General features: G+C 38.3%; 1 protein-coding gene across 2 annotated transcripts; it reads right to left on the bottom strand.

Annotated features, from left to right (window-relative positions):
* On the bottom strand, window positions 1-19,363 carry LOC103280166 (uncharacterized). Of its 2 annotated transcripts, XM_008118196.3 has the most exons (24): window positions 19,068-19,362; window positions 17,410-17,523; window positions 17,243-17,310; window positions 16,888-16,980; window positions 14,370-14,497; window positions 13,009-13,155; window positions 12,254-12,325; window positions 11,114-11,281; window positions 10,933-11,029; window positions 10,225-10,442; window positions 8,121-8,274; window positions 7,081-7,289; window positions 5,933-6,050; window positions 5,014-5,219; window positions 3,801-3,918; window positions 3,549-3,715; window positions 3,360-3,460; window positions 3,159-3,286; window positions 3,016-3,066; window positions 2,146-2,329; window positions 1,920-2,040; window positions 688-781; window positions 374-480; window positions 1-132 (listed from the first exon to the last, which is right to left on the bottom strand). In XM_008118196.3, exons 2-23 carry the CDS (start codon window positions 17,436-17,438, stop codon window positions 374-376), a joined length of 2,778 nt encoding a protein of 925 aa, XP_008116403.1. In that variant the 5' UTR covers window positions 17,439-17,523; window positions 19,068-19,362; the 3' UTR covers window positions 1-132. The 2 variants fall into 2 exon arrangements, with proteins under 2 accessions (XP_008116403.1, XP_008116408.1); XM_008118201.3 differs by lacking the exon at window positions 688-781 and having other exon boundaries at window positions 19,068-19,363.
* Between the last annotated feature and the right edge of the window lie 1,731 nt (window positions 19,364-21,094).

Here is a 21,094-nt window from a genome sequence, read left to right as displayed (position 1 = left end):
TAGTTTGCACTTCTTGTTTTTAATTTATAGAGATCTGATAATATAGGAATCTAATGTGATGTGTACATTTAAAGCAGTCCAATCTTGGGAATCCAGAATCCAACTGCAGCAAGTAGAATTGTCCGGCTACACCTGGAAGAGAAAGGAAAGATTTAGTTTATTTGTTTACACATGCAGGTGCCTTCAAGACAACATACATTTTTGTTATGGCTAAAGGCAACAATCATGTAGCAAAGTTATCTTTATTTTTGAAGAAACCCAGCAAAATAAGGTGGTACAAATGAACCTGTAATATCATCTATTAATGGGATGTAAGTGCAGCAGTGAGTGTAACACAGGATATTATTCTTGTTAATTCAGTTCTGACACCTACCTAACTTTTGTGTGTGGCCATCTCCTTAATTTGGTCAGGATGAAGAATCAAGATTGGTCCAGCCACAACATAACCATGATTAATAGGAAGAGTTTCAGAATGCTGATCTGTAGTAATAAAGAGAATATTAGTTAAATATCCCTAGAACTAAGGCACAGGCATTTGCTAAAGTGGTTGTTGAGAACTGGTTGTTCTCTGTATTTAAAATTATGTTTACAATGATTGAGGGAATAAGGCAAACCACCTCACAATTTATTAAAATTTAGTAGTCAATGGATAGATGTCATGTTCACAGTTTTCACTGAAACACCTACCAAGTTTCCTTCCAAAACCACATTGTTTGCAGGGAAGACTATTAAGAGACACACAAGGAGAAATATTGACTGTAACTGTGCAGTGGAAGTATACCTACAGAAGAGTTGGAGATGGGATGTAGAGAACAGAAAAGAGAAAGATACTCTGTTAAGACATAAAATATGATAAGAAAAGCCTATCTAATATTTTCTGTCCCCTAAATACCGATAGTCATATTTAATATGCCTTACTGTCATGGGGAAATAATTTTGCTGCATTCAAAAGGCGTTAATAAGAAAAGTTAACCTGCCAATTTTGTTTAGTGGTGCAGGATTACATAAGTTTTTCTTTCCATGTTTGATGTAGCAACATGCTAAATACTGGCATTTTAGGAGGGCTGCTTCAAAGGAAGACATTTCCAACCAGTGCTAAGGAAAGGCGAGTTCTTTTCTCATTGTTGGCTAACCATATATTGTGGCTTGCCAGATACTTCACAATCTTCTTTTGTAGCCCGAGGAAGGAGACAGGCAAATCATACTAGGTTTATTGCATTTCTACTAGACTGGGTTTGACTTCATGAGACTACTGTTGGTCTACTCTAGGTTTAGTATCTAAATCACTTATGGCTTTAAAAGAAAAGTCTCCCAAACATTGCCAATAAGGACAATTATTGTTGTTAGACACTTGCCAAGATTTCTTATTCTGTTCTGTCTACATCAGTACTTTTAATAGTTCTATCACTTCATGAGTACCATTTCTGTAACTTCTACTCTACATTAAGCTTACATGGGGTTTTAATCATTTATAGTGGAATCCTGAAACACCTGAGGTGTAATGCTACTCGTCAGGTTTTCCAATGAGCCTTTTAATATGAAGTTATCCTACCCCATAGACTGAATTTCAAGGATGGAGTTGAAAACATTGTCTTCACCTAAATCCTGTATCCTGCCTCATACTTCTTTCATTTTCTTTTACTTCAACAACAAAAAGGAGAAAAAGAATAGTTGTACAATTCCATGTAAGTGATAATGGTAGAGGACTTCTATGAAAAGGTTTGGTTATTCTTATCCACAGAACAATCATATTATGCATTGATTTCTCCTTATCAGGCATTATCCACCTACTTTATGAACATTCGAGAAAGTCAGAACCCTTGAAGTGTCTCTATCAATTGTGAATGCATCGCCTCAGATGTGGAGAATATACCACATGACCATATTTTCCACTCCCAGCCTCCTCACTTGGATTATACCTTTCTCAGAGGAAGATTCAGTATATGAACTCCCACTCTTTTGAAATGCTTAGGATATTTCACTCTGTCACTTTTCAACACTGAGTAGAAGTTCACAAACCCATTAGTTTGGTCCTCACATCTGTTGAAGAGATGAGAGAAGGTGATTAGTTACTTATCACTTGTTCATTTGAGATAAACTTTGCTTGGTTATCATGATTTCAGATGAGTATGCAATTCTACTTGCCCATTTGCAATGAATTTCCACTGAGAAATACTGTTGAACTCTTCAGACTCAGTTATCCAACAATTATCCAAGTATAGTTCCATACCAGGAGCTTCATCTTTTAGTTGAACTTCAAGAAGCATAGGCTCCCATAAATATATAGATGGTACTGAATGTTTACCATAAGTTTCTGTGAAAGATTCATCTGCAAGTTGAAAGTTGGGAGAAGTTAGTTTTGGGCATTGAATAGAAATTAGGGTGGGAATTACATGATCCTTTGTACATTACCAGAGTATAACTCTCAGCATTCTTCACCATTAATTGTGCTTTTCTGTGTGTAAGGAGCGACTTGAGATACTGCAAGTCACTTCTGGTGTGAGAGAATTGGCCATCTGCAAGGATGTTGCCCAGGGAATGCCTGGATGTTTGATGTGAGAGGCTTCTCTCATGTCTCTGTATGAAGCTGGAGCTGATAGAGGGAGCTCATCCACGCTCTCCCCGGTTTGGATTTGAACCGACAACCTTCAGATCAGCAACCTAACTTTCAAGTCATCAGTCCTGCCGGTACAAGGGTTTTACCCACTGTGCCACTGGGGTCTCCTATTAATTGTGCTGACTGGAGCCGTTAGGAGTTGTAGTCCAACTACCACTGAAAGGCTGTATGATTTTCAGTATACCTCTGGTATAAGGGTCTAATACAGTGGTTCCCAACCTTTGGGCCTCCAGGTGTTTTGGACTTCAGCTCCCACAGTTCCTAACAGCTGGTAAGCTGGCTGGGATTTCTGGGAGTTGAAATCCAAAACACCTGGAGGCCTAAAGGGTGGAAACCACTGGTCTAATATCAATCTTTAGATTTAGAATAATTTTCATGCCCCTTTAGGATAATCTTACCCGTGAATATGTTTGCCATTACATTCAGTGCTTGTCTCACTCTTCTATGGCCTATAAAAAAGAAAATATCTTTACTTCTTACAAAACATTTTAAGAATGCAACAATATGCTCATAAATGTTTGCACTTGCCAAAGTTACCTACCTGCAATGTTTGACCTAGTCATTATTGGCCCAAAGCCAGAAGATTGAGGTATTTCAGATGCAGAGCCAAAGATAGTAGCTCTTTGTGTTAGTGTCTCTTTGAATGAGTAGTAACAGAATACAGTTAGTCTGGAACAGAAGAAGGCTTTTAGTTTGTATGGACTTCCAAACGTGAAAATAGTACCAATTTTGCTGCTTCTACCTGTACTCTGGATCTCTTGTGATAGTTGGTGGTCCCTGTACTGGAAGAATCCCTCTTTCAAAGGATATTTCATTTTCATAAATAAGATGGTCACCTTCAAACTGTATTGGGGAAAATAGATTCAGAGCCAGCATGCTTGAAAACAACTTCCATCTTTCATGTCCCAAATCTCTCTTTCTAATTACCCACCTTCACCAAAGTCCCGCAGGTGGAAACATGAAACTGGAAGAAGGCTCGTTCTTTGGTAAACTCTTTTGGCTTACAGGTCCTGTCTTTCAGTCTTGTTTTGCTCATGTCAATAGATGGAACTGTCTTCATAACAGCAGATACAGTCATTATCCCATTAGGATAGCAAACTGGAAGAAGAAAATGACGACAGTAAGATGAAGATGCAAGTTATGTCCCATATGACCTTCTGAACTGGCAGTGGATATAACTCACCTACAAATTCTAGGAAGTAGAAACTACACCTGATTGAAAAGACATTCACTGTCTCCATAGTGATTATTTTCTTCAGGGTAAGGTCAAATCTAGCTTGGATTCTTTCAAATGACACTTCCTTTAAAATCAAAAGGATCGCATATGTGTTAGACATAGTTTCTCATTTAAACATTTTTTGGGGACTAACGAGACATTAGCTATGCATTTCCTTGTTTTAAATTGGTCCAATGTGTGGTACGTCATATACCAGTACTATATAATAAATAGGATGTATTTTACCAGGCCTGCTTTACTAGGCCTCCTATCTACAATTTGCATTAAAATCCAGTAAAGACTCAACATGGCTAATTACGTATAGAAAAGTCATAGAGAAAGTGAAATATGGGAGAAAACTAGCAGTTCTGTCTAACAGTTTTATTCAGTCTGGGTATTAAGACAAATATTTATAATCCTTTGAACTTACGACATCCAAACTCCATAGCTTATATGTGCCAACATTCTGACATATAGTTAGTGAGTTACACTTTTCCCCTATCCACTTCTCTACATATAAGCTCTATTCCTGAACACAGCTATACATTTCCTCCAAATATATCATATTGACTTCTCAATATTTGTGAGCATAACTCACAAATAGTGCGGCAGATTGACACAATGTGTATATTGTGGAGTCTAGCTGTAGTTAGGCTTAGGCTCAAAATTGTATGGAGATCTAGTGTTGATCACTGAAATCAGTAAAACCATTGGCATAGGACACAAAATGCCTGCCATTATCTGCCTAGCCCCCCCCCCCCCCAATTTCAGTCTGTCCATTAACAAAGATCCCATAGTTCCTGTTGTAGAACATGGCGCAGATGGGAGAGTGGAGTTACAGAAGAACGGCGATCTTGGCTAGACTGCAAGTGGGGGAAATGTGAATTAAAAATCATATATTTGCACCGAAGGACTTACAAATGCCTAGAAAAGTATTTTTTCTTGGAATCTCTAGATCTTCTAGTGTGATTCTATGGTCAAAATCTGCTTGAAGGTGACCATGAAATCATGCTGGCAGAACTAGAGATTCAAAGAGAATATATTAATCAAATCCACAAAAGTTAAACCAGAAAATGTAGACAGCCAAATGTACTGTGGTAAAGCTTGTATGATTTCAGTTTAAGCATGTTCCTCAACTGGGATCTGAAAAGATTCAATATGGAATAGTAAGACAATGTACCTCATAGATAATCCCAGGGGCAAAGACAGGCACTTGTAATACAAGATGAGTATCATTTGCAGTGAGAAAATACCCATCTGCAAAGGCAGTAGCCTGATTTAGAGGCCTATTGCCTACATGTAAGCTCCAATATTTGTAGATGTCTTTAGTTGGAAGAACTAAATACATGTTTGCTTTGTCACAATATCCAGTGCCTTCTGGTAGTACTGTGGAAAAAGGGGAAAGGAGAGAAGCAATGAAATAACATTTCTAATATATGCTATACACAGTCTCTAAAATTTTTGTGAGATCTTTTAATTTTGAGCCCCTTAAATTTGGAAACGTGAATGATATCACTTGTCTTCAACTGATGGTTCTAAACATGACCTAATTCTGGGTTATGTGACACACAGTTTTCATGACTAGATGCATTATTGAGAAATTAATGAGAGTCAAGCAGACATATAGTGGAAGGCATTTAAAAACGGACTGTATGCTGTAGGTTATAGTGGGTCCAATAAATATAATGGGGGATGGAAACATGTGGCCCGCCAGAAATTGTTTGATTGCCACTAGATGAGAATAATGGAAGCACAAGTCCAACAACATCTAGAGCACCCTAAATTTGGAAACATGAATTTCAAATGAGAGAGTCTCTGGATAAATTGATGGGGATTCTTACTCTACAGTTGGGTAATTTTGCCTAAATACTGTAGTTAAGAAGTAATATTTGTCTCTTATTTAAAGGTATGGGTATAATTGTGACAATACATCATTTAAGTTTGGACTGAGATTTGTTGATTTTTGGCTCACCAACAGAATTATATTCAGATTTCATTGGGTTTGTCTGCCTCACTGAGGTACAACAACAAAAACAATATATGAACTGAAATTGCCATCAGTGAGAGATTGATATGAACAACAGTTATGAGAAACTTACCAATATCTGCAATTATACACTCTATGTCTGCAAAATGATGGTATAGCTTCTTCTCAGGGCCCACATTCAGTGTGTAGTTCACACGCAGGTTATATTTAGTTTCATTTTTGTTCACATACTTTAAAATAAATTTAGAAACATGAATTTGACCACATGAGCCTCACGTTGGGTAAGGCATGCTCTCTCAACCTCAGAGAATTGTAATGGCAACCCCCACTCTGAACAAATTTGTCAAGAAAACTCATGACAGATTCACCATAAGTCAGAAATGACTTCAAGACATACAAGAAGAACAACTACTTAACAAAAAGGATTTTTGGTTTTCTTTTTTAATTGGGGGCATTGTTTAAAAAATCCTATGTATGCCATGTCGTTTTGGAAGTATAGCAACAATAAGACCATCACCATCAACTCACAAGACTGTCTTCTACCAGTTTAAGCAATATTCAAGGCATTGATTTCTTGCATATGTCTCCTTCAAGAGGAGAAATGTTTTTGGGAATACTCAGCTATTTGAGATTTTTAGAAATGAGAGGTTCATTGTCATGGCATATAGCAGCAGTCCCCATTATACATTGGACTACATTTTTCATCACTTCCATTAGTCCTTCTGACTGAAGATTATAGAAGTTGGGGCACCAAGAATGTAATCTACTGGCCAGCAGCATGGGGAAGACAAACATGGATACACAGATATCTTGTTGTAGTGATCTCTTGTTGTCCATGAACCTCTTCACTATCAAACGCATGCATATTTGCTGAATCAAATTAATTAAGCATAGCAAAATATTTATGTAAAGTAAATTGCATTTTTTTAAATTGAGCCCCGGTGGCGAAGTGCGTTAAAGCACTGAGCTGGAGACCGAAAGGTCCCAGGTTCAAACCCCGGGAGCGGCGTGAGCAGCTGCTGTTAGCTCCAGCTCCTGCCAACCTAGCAGTTCGAAAACATGCCAATGTGAGTAGATCTGGCGGGAAGGTAACGGCGCTCCATGCAGTCATGCCGGCCACATGACCTTGGAGATGTCTATGGACAACGCCGGCTCTTCGGCTTAGAAATGGAGATGAGCACCAACCCCCAGAGTCAGACATGACTGGACTTAACGTCAGGGGAAAACCTTAACCTAACCTTAGGGCCCCAATTCCCTTACCTCTTTTTGGACAATGGGGTCATCAAAAGGTACTTCCAGTTTAAAGCCCTTCATTCCAGTAGGGAAAGGAGTGTCTGAGATCTTGTAGTTCTTTTGCTCAGCTTCTTTGAGTGTTAAAGGTATACCTCCTATTGTAAGTATTACCAGAGTGACATCAGGAAGGAAGACTCCCAACATAACATCAAACACTCGTGTTTCTGGAATGGTGTCTGCAAAGGAAAAGGCATTTTAAGTGCCTTCGGGGAGATTGAGCAGTCTACAAATAAAGATATTATTATTTGAAACACAACAAGATGAGTCCACAGCAGACACTCTGCTGGCTGTAGTATTGGATCACACGTTGGACACTTCTCAAGTGTCTAGGACTGTGTGATGTATCAGTGAATAATGCGTTCAGATCCCAGTAAGGTGGCCTTCTGCAGCTGGCAGGTGGTAATTTTGTCAGTGCCAATTGTGTTTAAGTGCAGGCCTAGGTTTTTAGGCATTGCACCCAGTGTGCCGGTCACCACTGGAACCACCTTGACTGGCTTGTGCCAAAGTCTTTATGGTTATTATTATTATTAGTAGTAGTATTATATTATGTGAATAGAAAAGTTCACAAGCAATGTTTTAACACAGCTATTTATGGAAGGCTTTGTATACATCTATACTTTTGAAGATAATTCCTAAACAATCACTTCCACCTCATCTCCCAATACAACAATGTTTTAGGGGAAGAATAACTTTTCCTGTAAAGTAAACTATGTATCTTCTTTTGTTACATGTCTACAATTATAAACAACACAAGATTTTCTAGTAAACATTTTCCTTGCAAAAAGAAGAATATTATTTAAGTATAATTTTGAATATACTCTCAGATATTGTTGTCTACAGAGTAACATCTAGTCCCTGCTTCTTATTTCTTAAAAACAGATCACAAACTGATTATCAATAAAGGAATAGCTTTCATGGGTCCTCCAAAGGTTTTGCTTTTGTGAGAGATAGGTTATTTTTACAAGACATCTTCCATCTAATTCTCCACCTATGCTGCTCCAACTTACTATTGACTACAGTTGGTATTTGTGGCATGAAGGGTGTCGTGATTGGCTTAATCACAGTATACTTGGTCAGCTGCCAATCTGTATCCGACCAGGTATGCTCCAAAAATAAGTCAATACTCCATGTCATTCCATAGATGCCATTAGATACAGTGCTCTGAATGGAGAGGGATGGAGAGAGAGAAATAATAAGTCATAGTATAAACTTAGATCCAGTGGGATTAATTACAGTGAAAATCCACAGTGCCAATGAAGCCATCATACTAAACATAATTATATTGCATACAGTGTCCTGCATTCTTTTTGTAGCGCTGAACTGTATTTTATAATACATTAACTGTTTATTCCGGTAGTCACAGATATTGAACATTAAAGGCAGTCTTTAGTCATTCAAAGACTTGAGACAGGAGATAGTAAGTCTGGGTCAAAGACTGGGTTCAGCAGATTCATCTTACATTATTCTGAAGGATGTATCAACTCAAATTTTTCTATGAAACTCCAAAGTTATCTTTCTTTGCTCATATTACAGGCCTGCTTTAGTTCATTTATCAAATTATTATTATTATCATTATTATTATAATTATTATAATTATTATTATTATTATTATTATTATTATTATTATTTAGATCCTGCCTTTTTCCTCATGGGGGCTCAAGGCGGCCAACATCTATCCACACTAAAAGGTTTTAAAAGAACAATGCAAAAGTTAAAAACAAATAATAGCAATGTGGCAAAAACAGAATTTAAATACAGCAAATACATTAAAAATGCCCTTTAAAACTCATATCCTCCCCAATCCCACCCATCCTCCCCTTCCCCTTCCCCAAAAGCCTATTGGTAGAGGAAGATCTTGACTTGCTTGTGGAAGGAAGACAAGCCATCCGGTCTCTCTTGGGAGGGAGTTCCACAGCCTGGGAGCAGCCACCGAAAAAGCCCTCTCCCATGTTCCCACCAAGCATGCTTGAATGGGTAGTGGGACCAAAAGAAGGCCCTCCCCAGTAATTTGGAGATATCTCCCAGGTTCATAGAAAAAGAAATGGTCCTTCAGATAAACCGGACCTGAGCGATATAGGGCTTTGTAGATCAAAACCAGCACTTTGAATTGTGCTAAGAAACATGTAAGCAACCAGTGGAGCTGTTGTAACAGAAGAGTTATTTGCTCCCTGTAGCCAACCCCAGTTAGCAGTCTGGCTGCTGCTCTTTGGACCAACTAAAGTTTCTGAGCACTTTTCAAAGGCAGCCCCAAATGCATTCTATTGTAGAATGCATTACAATAGTTCAACCAGGATATAAAGCATCTTGATCCATTTTAAAGGTTGTAGTAGAACATTGGTTCAAAGTGATCTCTCAGGTTGGCGGAACCAAGCCATTAAAAGCTTTGTGAGTCCTCATTAATGCCTGAACCTCGGCTTTTAAAGCAATATTTATATTAAAATGTTCTCCAAATTCCGCAACTGTTTCAGAAGGAAGGCTGCAATGTTATACAGAAAAAATGGTTTAATGGCCAGTTTAAACCACATTCCATCAAAAAACCTTACTTGTCGTGGGATCCTGCATCCACATACATTCTTCAATGTATATAGAGCAAATGCAATTTAAGTCATGTCTGACTCTGGGGGTTGGTGCTCATCTCCATTTCTAAGCTGAAGAGCCGGCATCGTCCGTAGACACCTCCAAGGTCATGTGGCTGGCATGACTGTATGGAACGCCATTACCTTCTCGCAGGAGCCATACCTATTGATCTACTCACATTGGCATGTTTTCGAACTGCTGGTTGGCAGAAGCTGAAGCAACAGCGGGCGCTCACTCCGCTCCCGGGATTTGAACCTGGGACCTTTTGGTCTGCAAGTTCAGCAGCTCAGTGCTTTAACACACTTCGCCACCGGGGCTCCAATTTAGCAGTTACATCTATGCTAATCTGGCAGGGTTTGTTTTGTTTGTTAGTTTTTGTTTCAGTGTCTGTATACAGGGGAGACAAGTATTGAATTTTGCTTTGTTGCAGCACTGTTAAAATTGGATGAACAACAGATAAACCAGAGTTTGCCAGATTGTCAAAACAAACATTACCCTACGTTTCTCTAGTATATTTTCATAGTTTATTATTACCTTAAATCTGCCCCCAAATGCTCCAATTGGGATTGTTATTCCAACATGTGTGTGATTATTTTCCAGTACATAGTTGAATTTTTCAGGGTTTTCAATTCTTTTCCCTCCAACTCCCATTGATACATTAAGGGATGTGAAGGTGTGTGCTTGAAGGACCAGTCTAGGAATCATAGTTGGCACTGTCCATCTTATGACAGTATCTGTGAAGCTGGTGCCATCTGTTGATTGTAGACATAGTAAGTGTTAGAGCGTTGCTGGTTAAAATCAAGAGTATTTCCACAGTGCAAGCAGTTAACATTTTAATATTGATGAACCCCCCTGCCAACCCTCAACGAGCCAGGAAAATCTTACGACATGGTTTCCAAAGGGATATTTTGGATGGTCAATTGCAGCAAAAACAACCAAGTCAACTTTTGTGTTCAGTTATGACCAATGTTTTGGTCGTCATTATTCCTATCTTGCCTTTAGTTCTCTCTTATTTTCAGTTTCTGATACCTTGCCATTCTTACAAATATGTTCACATAAGTGGCCAATTTGAAGCAAGACTATATACCTGAAAAATGTGAACAACACCAATGAAAGACGCATAATAGGAATCTTTGCTGCATTAATGCTGACTCTGGTGGGAGAGGTTTTTCAAGAAAGGATAAGCTTTTACAGGGTCATATGAGTAAACAATGCATTTTAGAAAAGAGGAGAAATACTTGCCAGCAGGGCACGATACTGTGGTATCTATCAACAGGAGAAGCCATCTTTGTTTGTACATGGAAGTGGAGCTGACGGTACTCATAGTGACCCCATTAGCCTGTATGTAAAATATACATGGTGAAGTCCAGTTTCTCTGCAGCCTGGTATTCATTAGAAGAAAGCCGCCTGTCTACAAACTCACCACTGAATGTTCAGATTCATTTGTGGAGTATGGAGACCGAAGGAAAACCCTTGTCAGCGTGTTATTGAAACTGTAGCCTAGCTTACTGGCATCACTCACCACGGTTGTCTTTCTCCCTGAAGGAGAATAGAATATCAGCTGCCATACCTGATATGCAACCTTTTCTGTCTAAAAGAGGGCAAAAGAGAAAGGATTCAGTTGATAAGAATGTTGGGTTGTTAGTGCAACAAAAGATTACAGATTTACTTAGACACAGTAAATAAATTACCCCATTATTATTATTATACTGTTTTAATTGTTTTTAATTTGCTTTTTGTTTTGTAGTGTTATATTGTGTGTTGAGGCCTTGGCCTTTGTAAGCCGCATCGAGTCCTTCGGGAGATGCTAGCGGGGTATAAATAAAGTTTAATAATAATAATAATAATTATTATTATTATTATTATTTTTTAAAAATCCAAACCTGTACCTACATATATCATGTCAAGACCACATGTAATAGAAGCACACTCTTTGACTTGGCAATTTGGTTGCAAAGATGAGATATAAAGTCTGTTGCCTCCAGGAAGAGGAAGCATGCAATTTACAGTCTAATTGACTTAATACTGATTTAGCTAATATTTTAATGCTAGTAGTTGTAAACTGTCAGGGAAAAATTATTGCTCTTTTAATTACTGTATGGATTTATTACCCTATATACTCATGCATATCTAATTTTAATCAAACCCCTCCCCACCCTCAAACCTGGGTTGAATGATCCATGCCTCAATGTAAGTGCTATGCCTTCATTCTTACAACAACAAAAAAGGAGCACTCCCTTTTCTGAGTCAAATGGCAGAAGGCAAGAACTTACTCTGTCCCAGGAGAAGCTAAAAGAAAAACTGATCACCTCAGCTCCTTCTACCGTGATACTGCTTCTCGCCTTTTTGAGTGCCTAGGGTAGGAAATGGTGGCATGGCAGCATCCAGATGTGGCTGGCCCCCTGAGGTGACATTGGTGTTTTCTCTTCTCCACAGAATGACCATATCCATGGGTCGTATCAAAATCCACAGTTCTGGCCCAAAAATGGGCCCTCAACATGATGTTGACTTATTCATGAATTGGTTATATATGGTATACAAATAGTAACAGTCCCTTCCCTACCTCTGGCAGGGCTGGCATCCAGTCTTCAGTCTCAACATCTGAAATCACTGGGACATCAGTCTTCACTGACACCTTGATGTGAGATTAGAGTTTGTTCAGTACAGAATTTAACAGACTCAAGAACATCTTAACATTTGCATTTCCACTTTGTACACTCTTTGTTTTAGGTAAATGGTTCTGTTATTGATTTCAAAGAGAGGCTGTACTTTCCAATTTGCATTTGGACTACATGAAACTGCTTAACTGGGACTTTTTCTTAAATTGTAAGGGGAGAAAAGGCCAATTGGTAGAATTGACCAGTTATGAATTACTGGTATGAGTGGCCAAACTGCACCCACTGCAGCAAAGCAGTCGCCACAATTTGGGGAGAATTCTCCATGATTGATAGGAGTTGTAGGGATGGGGATGTATAGTTCACCTGCAATCTAAGAGCACTTTGAACTCCATCAATGATGGAATTGGACTGAACTTGGCACACAGACCCAACATGGCCAAATTTGCATACTGGCAGGTTTGGGGGTGATTGACCTTAACATGCAGGAGTTATACTTCACCCGTATTCAGAGAACACTGAACCCATCTGATGACAGATCTGAACCAAACTTGGCACACAAATTCAACATGCCCTTTTCAAATAACCTGGGCATTGCCAGGTACCCATGCTAGTCTCCTATATAAAACAGCCCTCTCAGCAGTAAAGGTTAGGTCAACACAACCCATAATAAATGTAATGGGCACACCAAACTGGACCTTACCTCCATGTAATTTTCTTCACACACAATCTCTCGTGGAGCCCATGGGAAATAGGGACAGCTTAAAACACGCTGATAAGTCATAGGCGCTCTCATGTCTTCAAATGATGACACTTTGATATTTAAAGTAAGAGTAAACCTTTCATCCCTCTGTAATTATTTAGGATACATTGGGTTATTGCAACCTGCATCTTCATGCAAATGGAAAGGTTATCTCAAGAATCCATTAAGCTTCTGTGTATTGATCAAGAAGCGTGGAAAAACTTATTTCTTTCACCCTGTAATTTCAGAACCCACCACCCACCATGATCATCCTGCTGTCAGCTGTAGTCCCCCACAAGATACCCATAATGTTTCCAAACTTCAGTTACTCAGTCAGATCAGCCTACAGTCATTCTGTAGATGTTTCTGAAGTTCCATTTTGTCATAATGAAACAAAACAATGTCTTTTTTAAAGCAGAATTTCTCCTTTATAATGGTTTAATTATATATAGCATGCACTAACTTAGAATGTTTGATGGCTGCTGCCTTCACAACTGTGGCCTTTCATCAGCACATCAATTGTTCCCCTCTTTTCCATACCCCAAGGTCTCATATTCACTCTGGATGCCTAGTAGAATGTATGAGGTTCCCTTTTATTTGCTGTTCTGCCTAACACAGTGTTCCAAATCTAACATCACCCAAGACCAGTGGTTCCCAACCCTTGGTCCTCCAGCTGTTTTGGACTTCAACTCTCACAATTCCTAACAGCTGGTAAGCTGGTTGGGATTTCTGGGAGTTAAAGTCCTAAACAACTGGAAGACCAAAGGTTAGTAACCACTGTCCAAGACCAACCAGCAGGTCATGGCATTTTTGCCTGACCTTTTCCCTGTCTGTTGCCCTCTGCTCTTCCAGCCAGCGTCCAATATCAACACAAAGAGCACAAAGTAAAGGAAACAAACAAGGGCATGTCACCTTATCACTCATAAACAGTACCTAGCTGCATTGTGGAGGAGAGTCCAAAACTAATGTATTTATCTTCATTTCATCTTTTTAAACAATCCCCTCTTGGGTGTTCTACAAACATTTGTTTTATTGGGATAAAAAAAAATTCTCTCAATTAAAAACCATCCCAGAAGCAAATTTTAAAAAGAAAATTTTAAAAAGCAGCCTCCAGCATGATTTTCAGGCCAGAATCTACATTCTTAGTATATCACAAAACATATTTACCCCTGCTAAAATGGACCCAGTATCAACCTCAGAGGGAGGCAAAGGCTGAATAAATCTTGCCAAGAAAACCCCTAAGGCAAGGTAAGGTAGTCAGAAACAACAAGTTCCATGGTTAGCATTAGTCATGCTTTTATCAGAGCATTTGGAGGCTTCACCTCGTTCGTAACATGACAGCCAAGAAAAGAAGCCCGGAAGATCCGATTTCCCCACACATCTTCTGACAGGACATAACCACAGCGAGTTTCCACCTCCTTGTCAGGCAAGACAGTGACAACCGCATGATCTAGAGATACACACAAAATAGTGTCAACCTCTCTACGGAGACAGTACTTGGGCAGCTAGTTCGACCACACATTTCTGTGTAACTTTTATAAGATAAGTGTTTTCTTCTGTGGTAGCATAGACCACATGGCACATTTAAATTCCAGTAATTATGTATTGTTATGTATTGTAACTATGCACTCATGGCTCATCTGACCTCCATTTTGGTTTCTAAACTAATTTTTTTGGTGCCCTATAGTTCTAATTCAGTTGCTTTCCAGCTGTGAGATTTAGCCAAGCATGGTGCTATTTCAAAATTGCAGATTAAGATAACAGATTCCAAAGATCAAGACATTCATAGATTTAGAGTTAATCTGCACTGCAGAATTAATACAGTTTGATGCCATTTTAAAAGCCATGGCTCAGTGCTCTGCAATCACCGGAGTTGTAATTTTTAATGTTTTTAACCTTCTCTGCCAAAGAATGCTGATGCTTCATCAAATGACACCTCCATGATTAAATAGCACTGAGCCATCACAGTTAACGTGGTATCAAACTACATTAATTCTACTATGTAAATGCACTCTTACTCAACAAATATGGAAACACAGGATAGGGAATCTATGCCTCTTTATGAGATGTTTAGCAGGGCCTGACATGTATTGTTAGTTCTTATTTCTAGCTAGAGTGGAGCTCGTATATCAAAAGATTTTACTAAAATGTTGGTTTACCAAGTTACCATTGATTCAATGAATCTATATTTGTTATATTTTAAAAACTCTAGGAGTAAGTACAGACTTTTGAAATTGATTGATAAAACTTGTCCTAGTAAAAGTTAGAGAAATCTAGGTCCTGTCACAGATGATTTATTTGGATGGCAGCCCTGCACTTTAAGTTCATTACTTTCCAGGGTTGGGAGTGCTCAGCAGCCTTACTACGTACTACGTAGGTAATAGTAAGGACCTAATAACATTGATGAGGTTCACTCTGTCAATTTGCCAGCCTCCATGGCAATTTGGCCAGGCAGTGGGGCAATCCCGGAGGCCCACACCCTGCCTTGCTGGCAGCAACGCTTCCCCATTATTTGTGGGGAAGCATCATTGCTCAGCTTCCCCCCATGCTAGCCTCATTATTCCTAATGGAACATGGGGAAGCTCCCATGCTGCCGGTGCAGTGTTGTAGGATGCTGCTGCCCCAGTTGAGCCATGCAACCCTGATGGAAGGGAGGCTATGTCATTTGATGGGCAGTGTGGGGCTACGTGGCTCACTTGGGGAAGAAGCTTCCTATGATGCTGGAAACTAATTCTGTGATGAAGTCTGAAGACCTATTGATTTGATTAGAATTTCCCTTTTTCTGGAAATTCAAAAGACTCTAAAACCTGAAATGTTTTACTGCCTCCACTAAATTTGTGGAAAGGGAGCTACTTAAATGACCTCATCAAATTGATGAGGTCTAGCTTTCTGATTTGCCAGCCTTCATAGTGAATTAGGGGGCAGCAGGGCATTCCTGATGCCCCTCACTCTGCCTTGTCACCAGCTGACGCTTCCCCATCATATGTAGGGAAGCGTCGCCATGCAGCTTCCCCCCATGCTAGCCCCATTGTTCCAAATGGAATATGGGGAGGCTCTGTGTTGGCAGTGCAGCGTCCTACAACACTGCTGCTTCAGTTGACCCATGGAGCCCTGCCGGAAGTGAGGATATGTTGTGTGATGGTGGTGTGGGGCTCTGTGGGTCAACTGAGGCAGAAGCATCCTAGGACGCTGAATTTCCATTGTGTGATGGAAATTCAGTCCCCATTGAGTTTTTCTCATGGGGCTGTCATGTTTTCCTTTGTCTTCATTATTCCCCTCACCCACGTTCCTCATTACATTCCAGACTGTGATGAAGTCACAGCTCCTTGAGAAGAACTCAGTGGGCACTAGATGCATAACTAGCCACTTATCTATATCTTTATATAATATTATATAATACTACTAATAATAATATAATATAATAATATGTATTAATAATAATGCAATATAGTAATACTAATATATCAGATTATAATCACTACTGATAACGTATAATGATATATAATGAAATACTGTTTTATTATGGTATATTTGTATATTCTAAGTTGTAGTGTTTTTGATTGTGAGCCGCTTTGAATCTCCATATGGACAGATAAAGCGGGATATAAATAAATAAATAAATAAATAAATAAATAAATAAATAAATAAAAAAAACAATATCTATACAAAAATACATACTCCCAAAGTCCAAAAATTCTAAAACCTGAAAAAATCCAGAACTACTGGTCATAAGCATTTCAGATAAGAGAAACCCAACCTGTATATAACCAGACCACAGGTATGAAGTGAAGAGACAATCTCTTCCTGACTCCTTTCCCAAGAGAATGTATTACTGCTTACTAATTATTTCTATCCTGAGGTACTTTTTCTGAAGAAAGGACTCATCCAGTTTCATCCAAAACATACTGTTGAAACAGGCAGTTTCTATAAAACCTAGAGAGAGGATTGAAGATGATTAGTTAGGGTAGTAATAAGAGATGGTCAGCATAGTACAAGATACATAAGGATAGCTAGTAGATAATCTACTTATTGTTGGACATTGAGTCTAACTAGCCCCAGAAAATGATCCAGCATGGCGAAAGTTGTAGATCAGATGCATCTGAAGGGACACAGTCTCATAATCCTTGATCTGCTTATCTCCATGAAGTCTAGTGGTTCAGTGCAGTAGGAAACAATCAATAATCACATCACTAACCTGGAGGTGTTAGTGTTAGCTGGGTTCCCCCTGTTCCAGAATGGAATGAAAGAAAGAGCAGCATGATCCTACAATTGAGAAAAATGTATGTTAAAAACCAATGAAGCAACCCATGTTGTTGTTTTTTCTTAAGGACAAGAATCAGATGCCAATTCAAGTCACTTTACCTGCAAAGCCATTTTTCCACATCTACCATATTTTCAGTGAGTTGAAAGCAAGCAAAGTTATCCAAACTCCACAAATTCTTTTCACAGTGTGGCTCCTCATTGACTCAAAACAAACTAAGGAAAAAAAAACATTTTTAAAAAAGAGTAGTGAGTTTTCTTTATATAAGAGGGCAAAGATTTGTTCTGCTTTGTATTTGAATTATAATTAGGTGCTCTAGTAGTTATTGGTAATTATTATTACAAGGGAGCGTTGCAGATGTGTATTCAATTCAAAATTCTCAACATATTTTCTAGTAAGATAGATCGATTCTGGGAATCCTGTGCATTTCACACCTGAACATACAGAAATGAAATATGCAAAAAGTCTTCAGTTGCTTTCAGTATCATTCTAGTAATATAGAGTAACAAGAAGAGTCAGTGTATCATAGTAGTTTTTGGACTGCAACTTTGGAGACTTGATTGTGTAATATTTTGAGCACTGGACTTTAATTCTGCTCAGCAAAGGAAATCTACTGGCGACCTTGGGCAAGTCACATTTCCTTAGCCTCTGAGAAAGGCAAAAGAAAACAAATACTGCCGAGTTTAATAAGTTTGCTTTAGGAATTCTGTAAGCCAGAAACAACTTGAAGTCACACAAAACCAACAAGACATATAACACGAGTGAACAACTTGGGGCTTTCCAAAAGTGATTGGATTGCAGTTCCTAGTCAACATAGTCGGCAATAAGAGATCATTGGAGATATAATCCCAACAATATCTGGAGGGCTTCAGTTTCCCATCCCACCAATACCAGTGGAACATCTGTGAAGCTGTCTTTAAAGTTGTAGGAGCAATAGCAGTAGAATATACTGCACTATCTCCATTCCTTACAAAAAAACCGTAGTTGAACCAAAATAATCACCTGTTGAAAAACAATTTAGAGATAAGGTGGCCTCCAGCCATGTATTTTAAATTCATAGTTACCTTTTATCTGCTATGAATAAGGCTGAGGTTAAATGCATATTAACAAAACTTACTTCCCAAGAGCATTAATATAAGACTTGTCTGCAAAACTGTAATCCAAATTATCATAGCATACTCTCTGTATATTTACTTCGATATTATTCCCACCTATTTTGCTGGATGCTTACTCCAAGATCAGTATGCATAGGATTGTAGTGTTACATAGGAGTGAAACATTAGTATGTCGAATAACCCCTTGTAATGCTGCAATCCTAAATGTATATATTAGGAAATGTAAAAAGGGAAGGAAAAGGTAGTCTAATGGTACCTTTAAGATTATATACTTTATTTTAGCATGAGCCACTTTTCGAGATGCATGGAGTTATCTAACATTTATGCACACGTGGCAAAAAAAGGGGGTGGGGATGTGAAAACTAAGATAAGCGCAAAATATGCTAGCATAGTGATGCAGTGAGAAATATAGATTTTAAGGATAGTGATTAAGAGTCGTGGAAAAAGACATAGTTGGCTGAGAAGTACATCCAAGTATGTAGATAAGCCCACAAACTGATGTGCGATACAGAAAAGTCTATGCTGGGAGAAAGGGCAGAAAGACATAAAAATGTAGATATTTATTTGGAGGCAGATACAAACAGTTAAAAAAACCCAATCTTGTCCAAGCATTATTTGAATGTATGTGATATGGAAATACATACTGTTTCCAGGAAAGCTGATTCTGTAGAAGGTAGAGACATTTTCTAGAAGAAGATAAAAGTAGCAGTACAAAGGAGGAAGTAACTTCCCCTGATTTACTTCTGAGTAAACCTCTTCCGAATTAGCTTCTGATTTACTTCTGAGTATTCATCTTCTGAGTTTACTTCTGAGTATACATCTTAGGCTTTGGCCATAAATAGTTACTTTTGCCTTTTCCTCTATCTAGATCTGTTCCATGTACAGTAATTCTATTTTCTTTGCACAGCTTTGAAATCTGACATGTTGCAATGAGGTGTTCACAAACCTTTGCCCTGATGTAGACTAGGCTATTTTTAGGCTGTAGTTTGAAGACAGAAAAAAAGACACAGACACATGTAATCGGGGATTTAAGCACAAGATTAAAAATGAACACAGCTTTGGGGTGTTGTTTCCTTAGATCTTTAATGTTTGTAACCACTGCCTTGAACAATAGAACTTTGTGGATTATTTCCCTGTATGGAAATTAAAAACATCTGGTTTTAAAAAAAATATGACATAGTTGTTTCATTTTTATACATATAGACTGGCTTGATCTAACTGAATACCAGCACTGTGTCCGTAATGAGTTACTATTAATATGTGGGAAAGGCAACCATCCAAAGCCAGTGTAATGTCAAATAACTGGCAGGATCATGCATTTTATTGCCTAAAAGTGACAAATAAAAATGTCAGGATTATAAAAACAATATTCATTGGACGAGTAATGGACTATATAGATGTTCCTTGCATCCACTGACTATGGAATAATATTGTGGTTAAAGTTAAACTCCAAGGGACCAGATCTTTTCAAAAGCGTATGTTATTTGAATGTTATAGGGTGTCTGACTACAACACAAATAACACACGCAGAAGATGTCCACATAATCTCATGTTGGCTCAGGAGTTGGACTTTTATGGCTCATCTGTTCTTTTATGAGTTCATGAATAATTTTGGGCAAATCATTCAGGCAGTAGGTTCAGCTATTTAAAAGAACTAGTACTTAAAGGCAGTATTATTAAACACACAGAGTTCCTTCAGCCAATTTACAGCATAGTTCTTTACAAGTCTACTTGGCTTGAATTCCAATGTATCCAGGGTATCTAAGACCGTGTCTTGTTGTGTCAATAGAAAATGTCTATAAGATTGTATCTGTAGCCTAACCAAAGATAAATGAAGATAGGGTTCCTACTATTTTGATAAATGAGCCCATGTGCAGTTCCTCTTGGTGATTTTTTCAAAAAAGGAATAGTTGTCAAATATTTCTGTCTTATGTTGTAATTATTACAACCCACTGTTTTGCCTCAAGTCAGCCTATGGAGTCATTAAATATTACTGCAAAAGCCTTTCAGTCTTTCTAATTGATATCACTTTAATATAGTAGAGGCTGAGTATTCTTTTTCCAAAATCCTTGGGACCAGAAGTATTTTGGATGTTGTTTCCCCCCCTAAATCTTTGAAAATCTGTATTTGCATATAGGTACACGATGAGTCATCCTGTAGATGGGACTCAAATCTAAAGGCAAAATTCATTTATATTTTAAGCACATAGTATTATCATCTGTAATTTTATGCACAATATTTTAAATATGTTGTGAATGAAACAAGGTTTGTGTACCTTCACTGAACCATTAGAAAGCAAAATGTTACTATCTGAGCCACCTATGTGGACAATTTGGGATTTAAGAGTATTTTGGATTTCAAAATTCTGGATAAGGGATATACTCAAACACACTTCATTTCCCACTATTTTCTCACAGTGAAAATACATTTATTCTTTAAGGTATTATTATGACTTTCCACTGGATGTCTCCCTTCTCCACCTTTGAAGGAAATGTTCTCTCAGACTTGTTTATAAGTAGAAACAACTATGTCTAGATCTGAATAAACTTGAACTTGGAAGAATGCAGACCAGTGTGATCTTTCATACTGAGGTAAGCTTTTAAAGCAAGATGAAAGTGAAATTCTTCTTAACTCATGCTGCTTACATGCTGTAGGTAATGGACAGAAAACA

This window comes from Anolis carolinensis, chromosome 1 (genome assembly GCF_035594765.1).
Source record: "Anolis carolinensis isolate JA03-04 chromosome 1, rAnoCar3.1.pri, whole genome shotgun sequence".
Lineage (NCBI taxonomy): Eukaryota > Metazoa > Chordata > Lepidosauria > Squamata > Dactyloidae > Anolis > Anolis carolinensis.
This window is presented reverse-complemented; position numbering and strand designations above follow the sequence as displayed.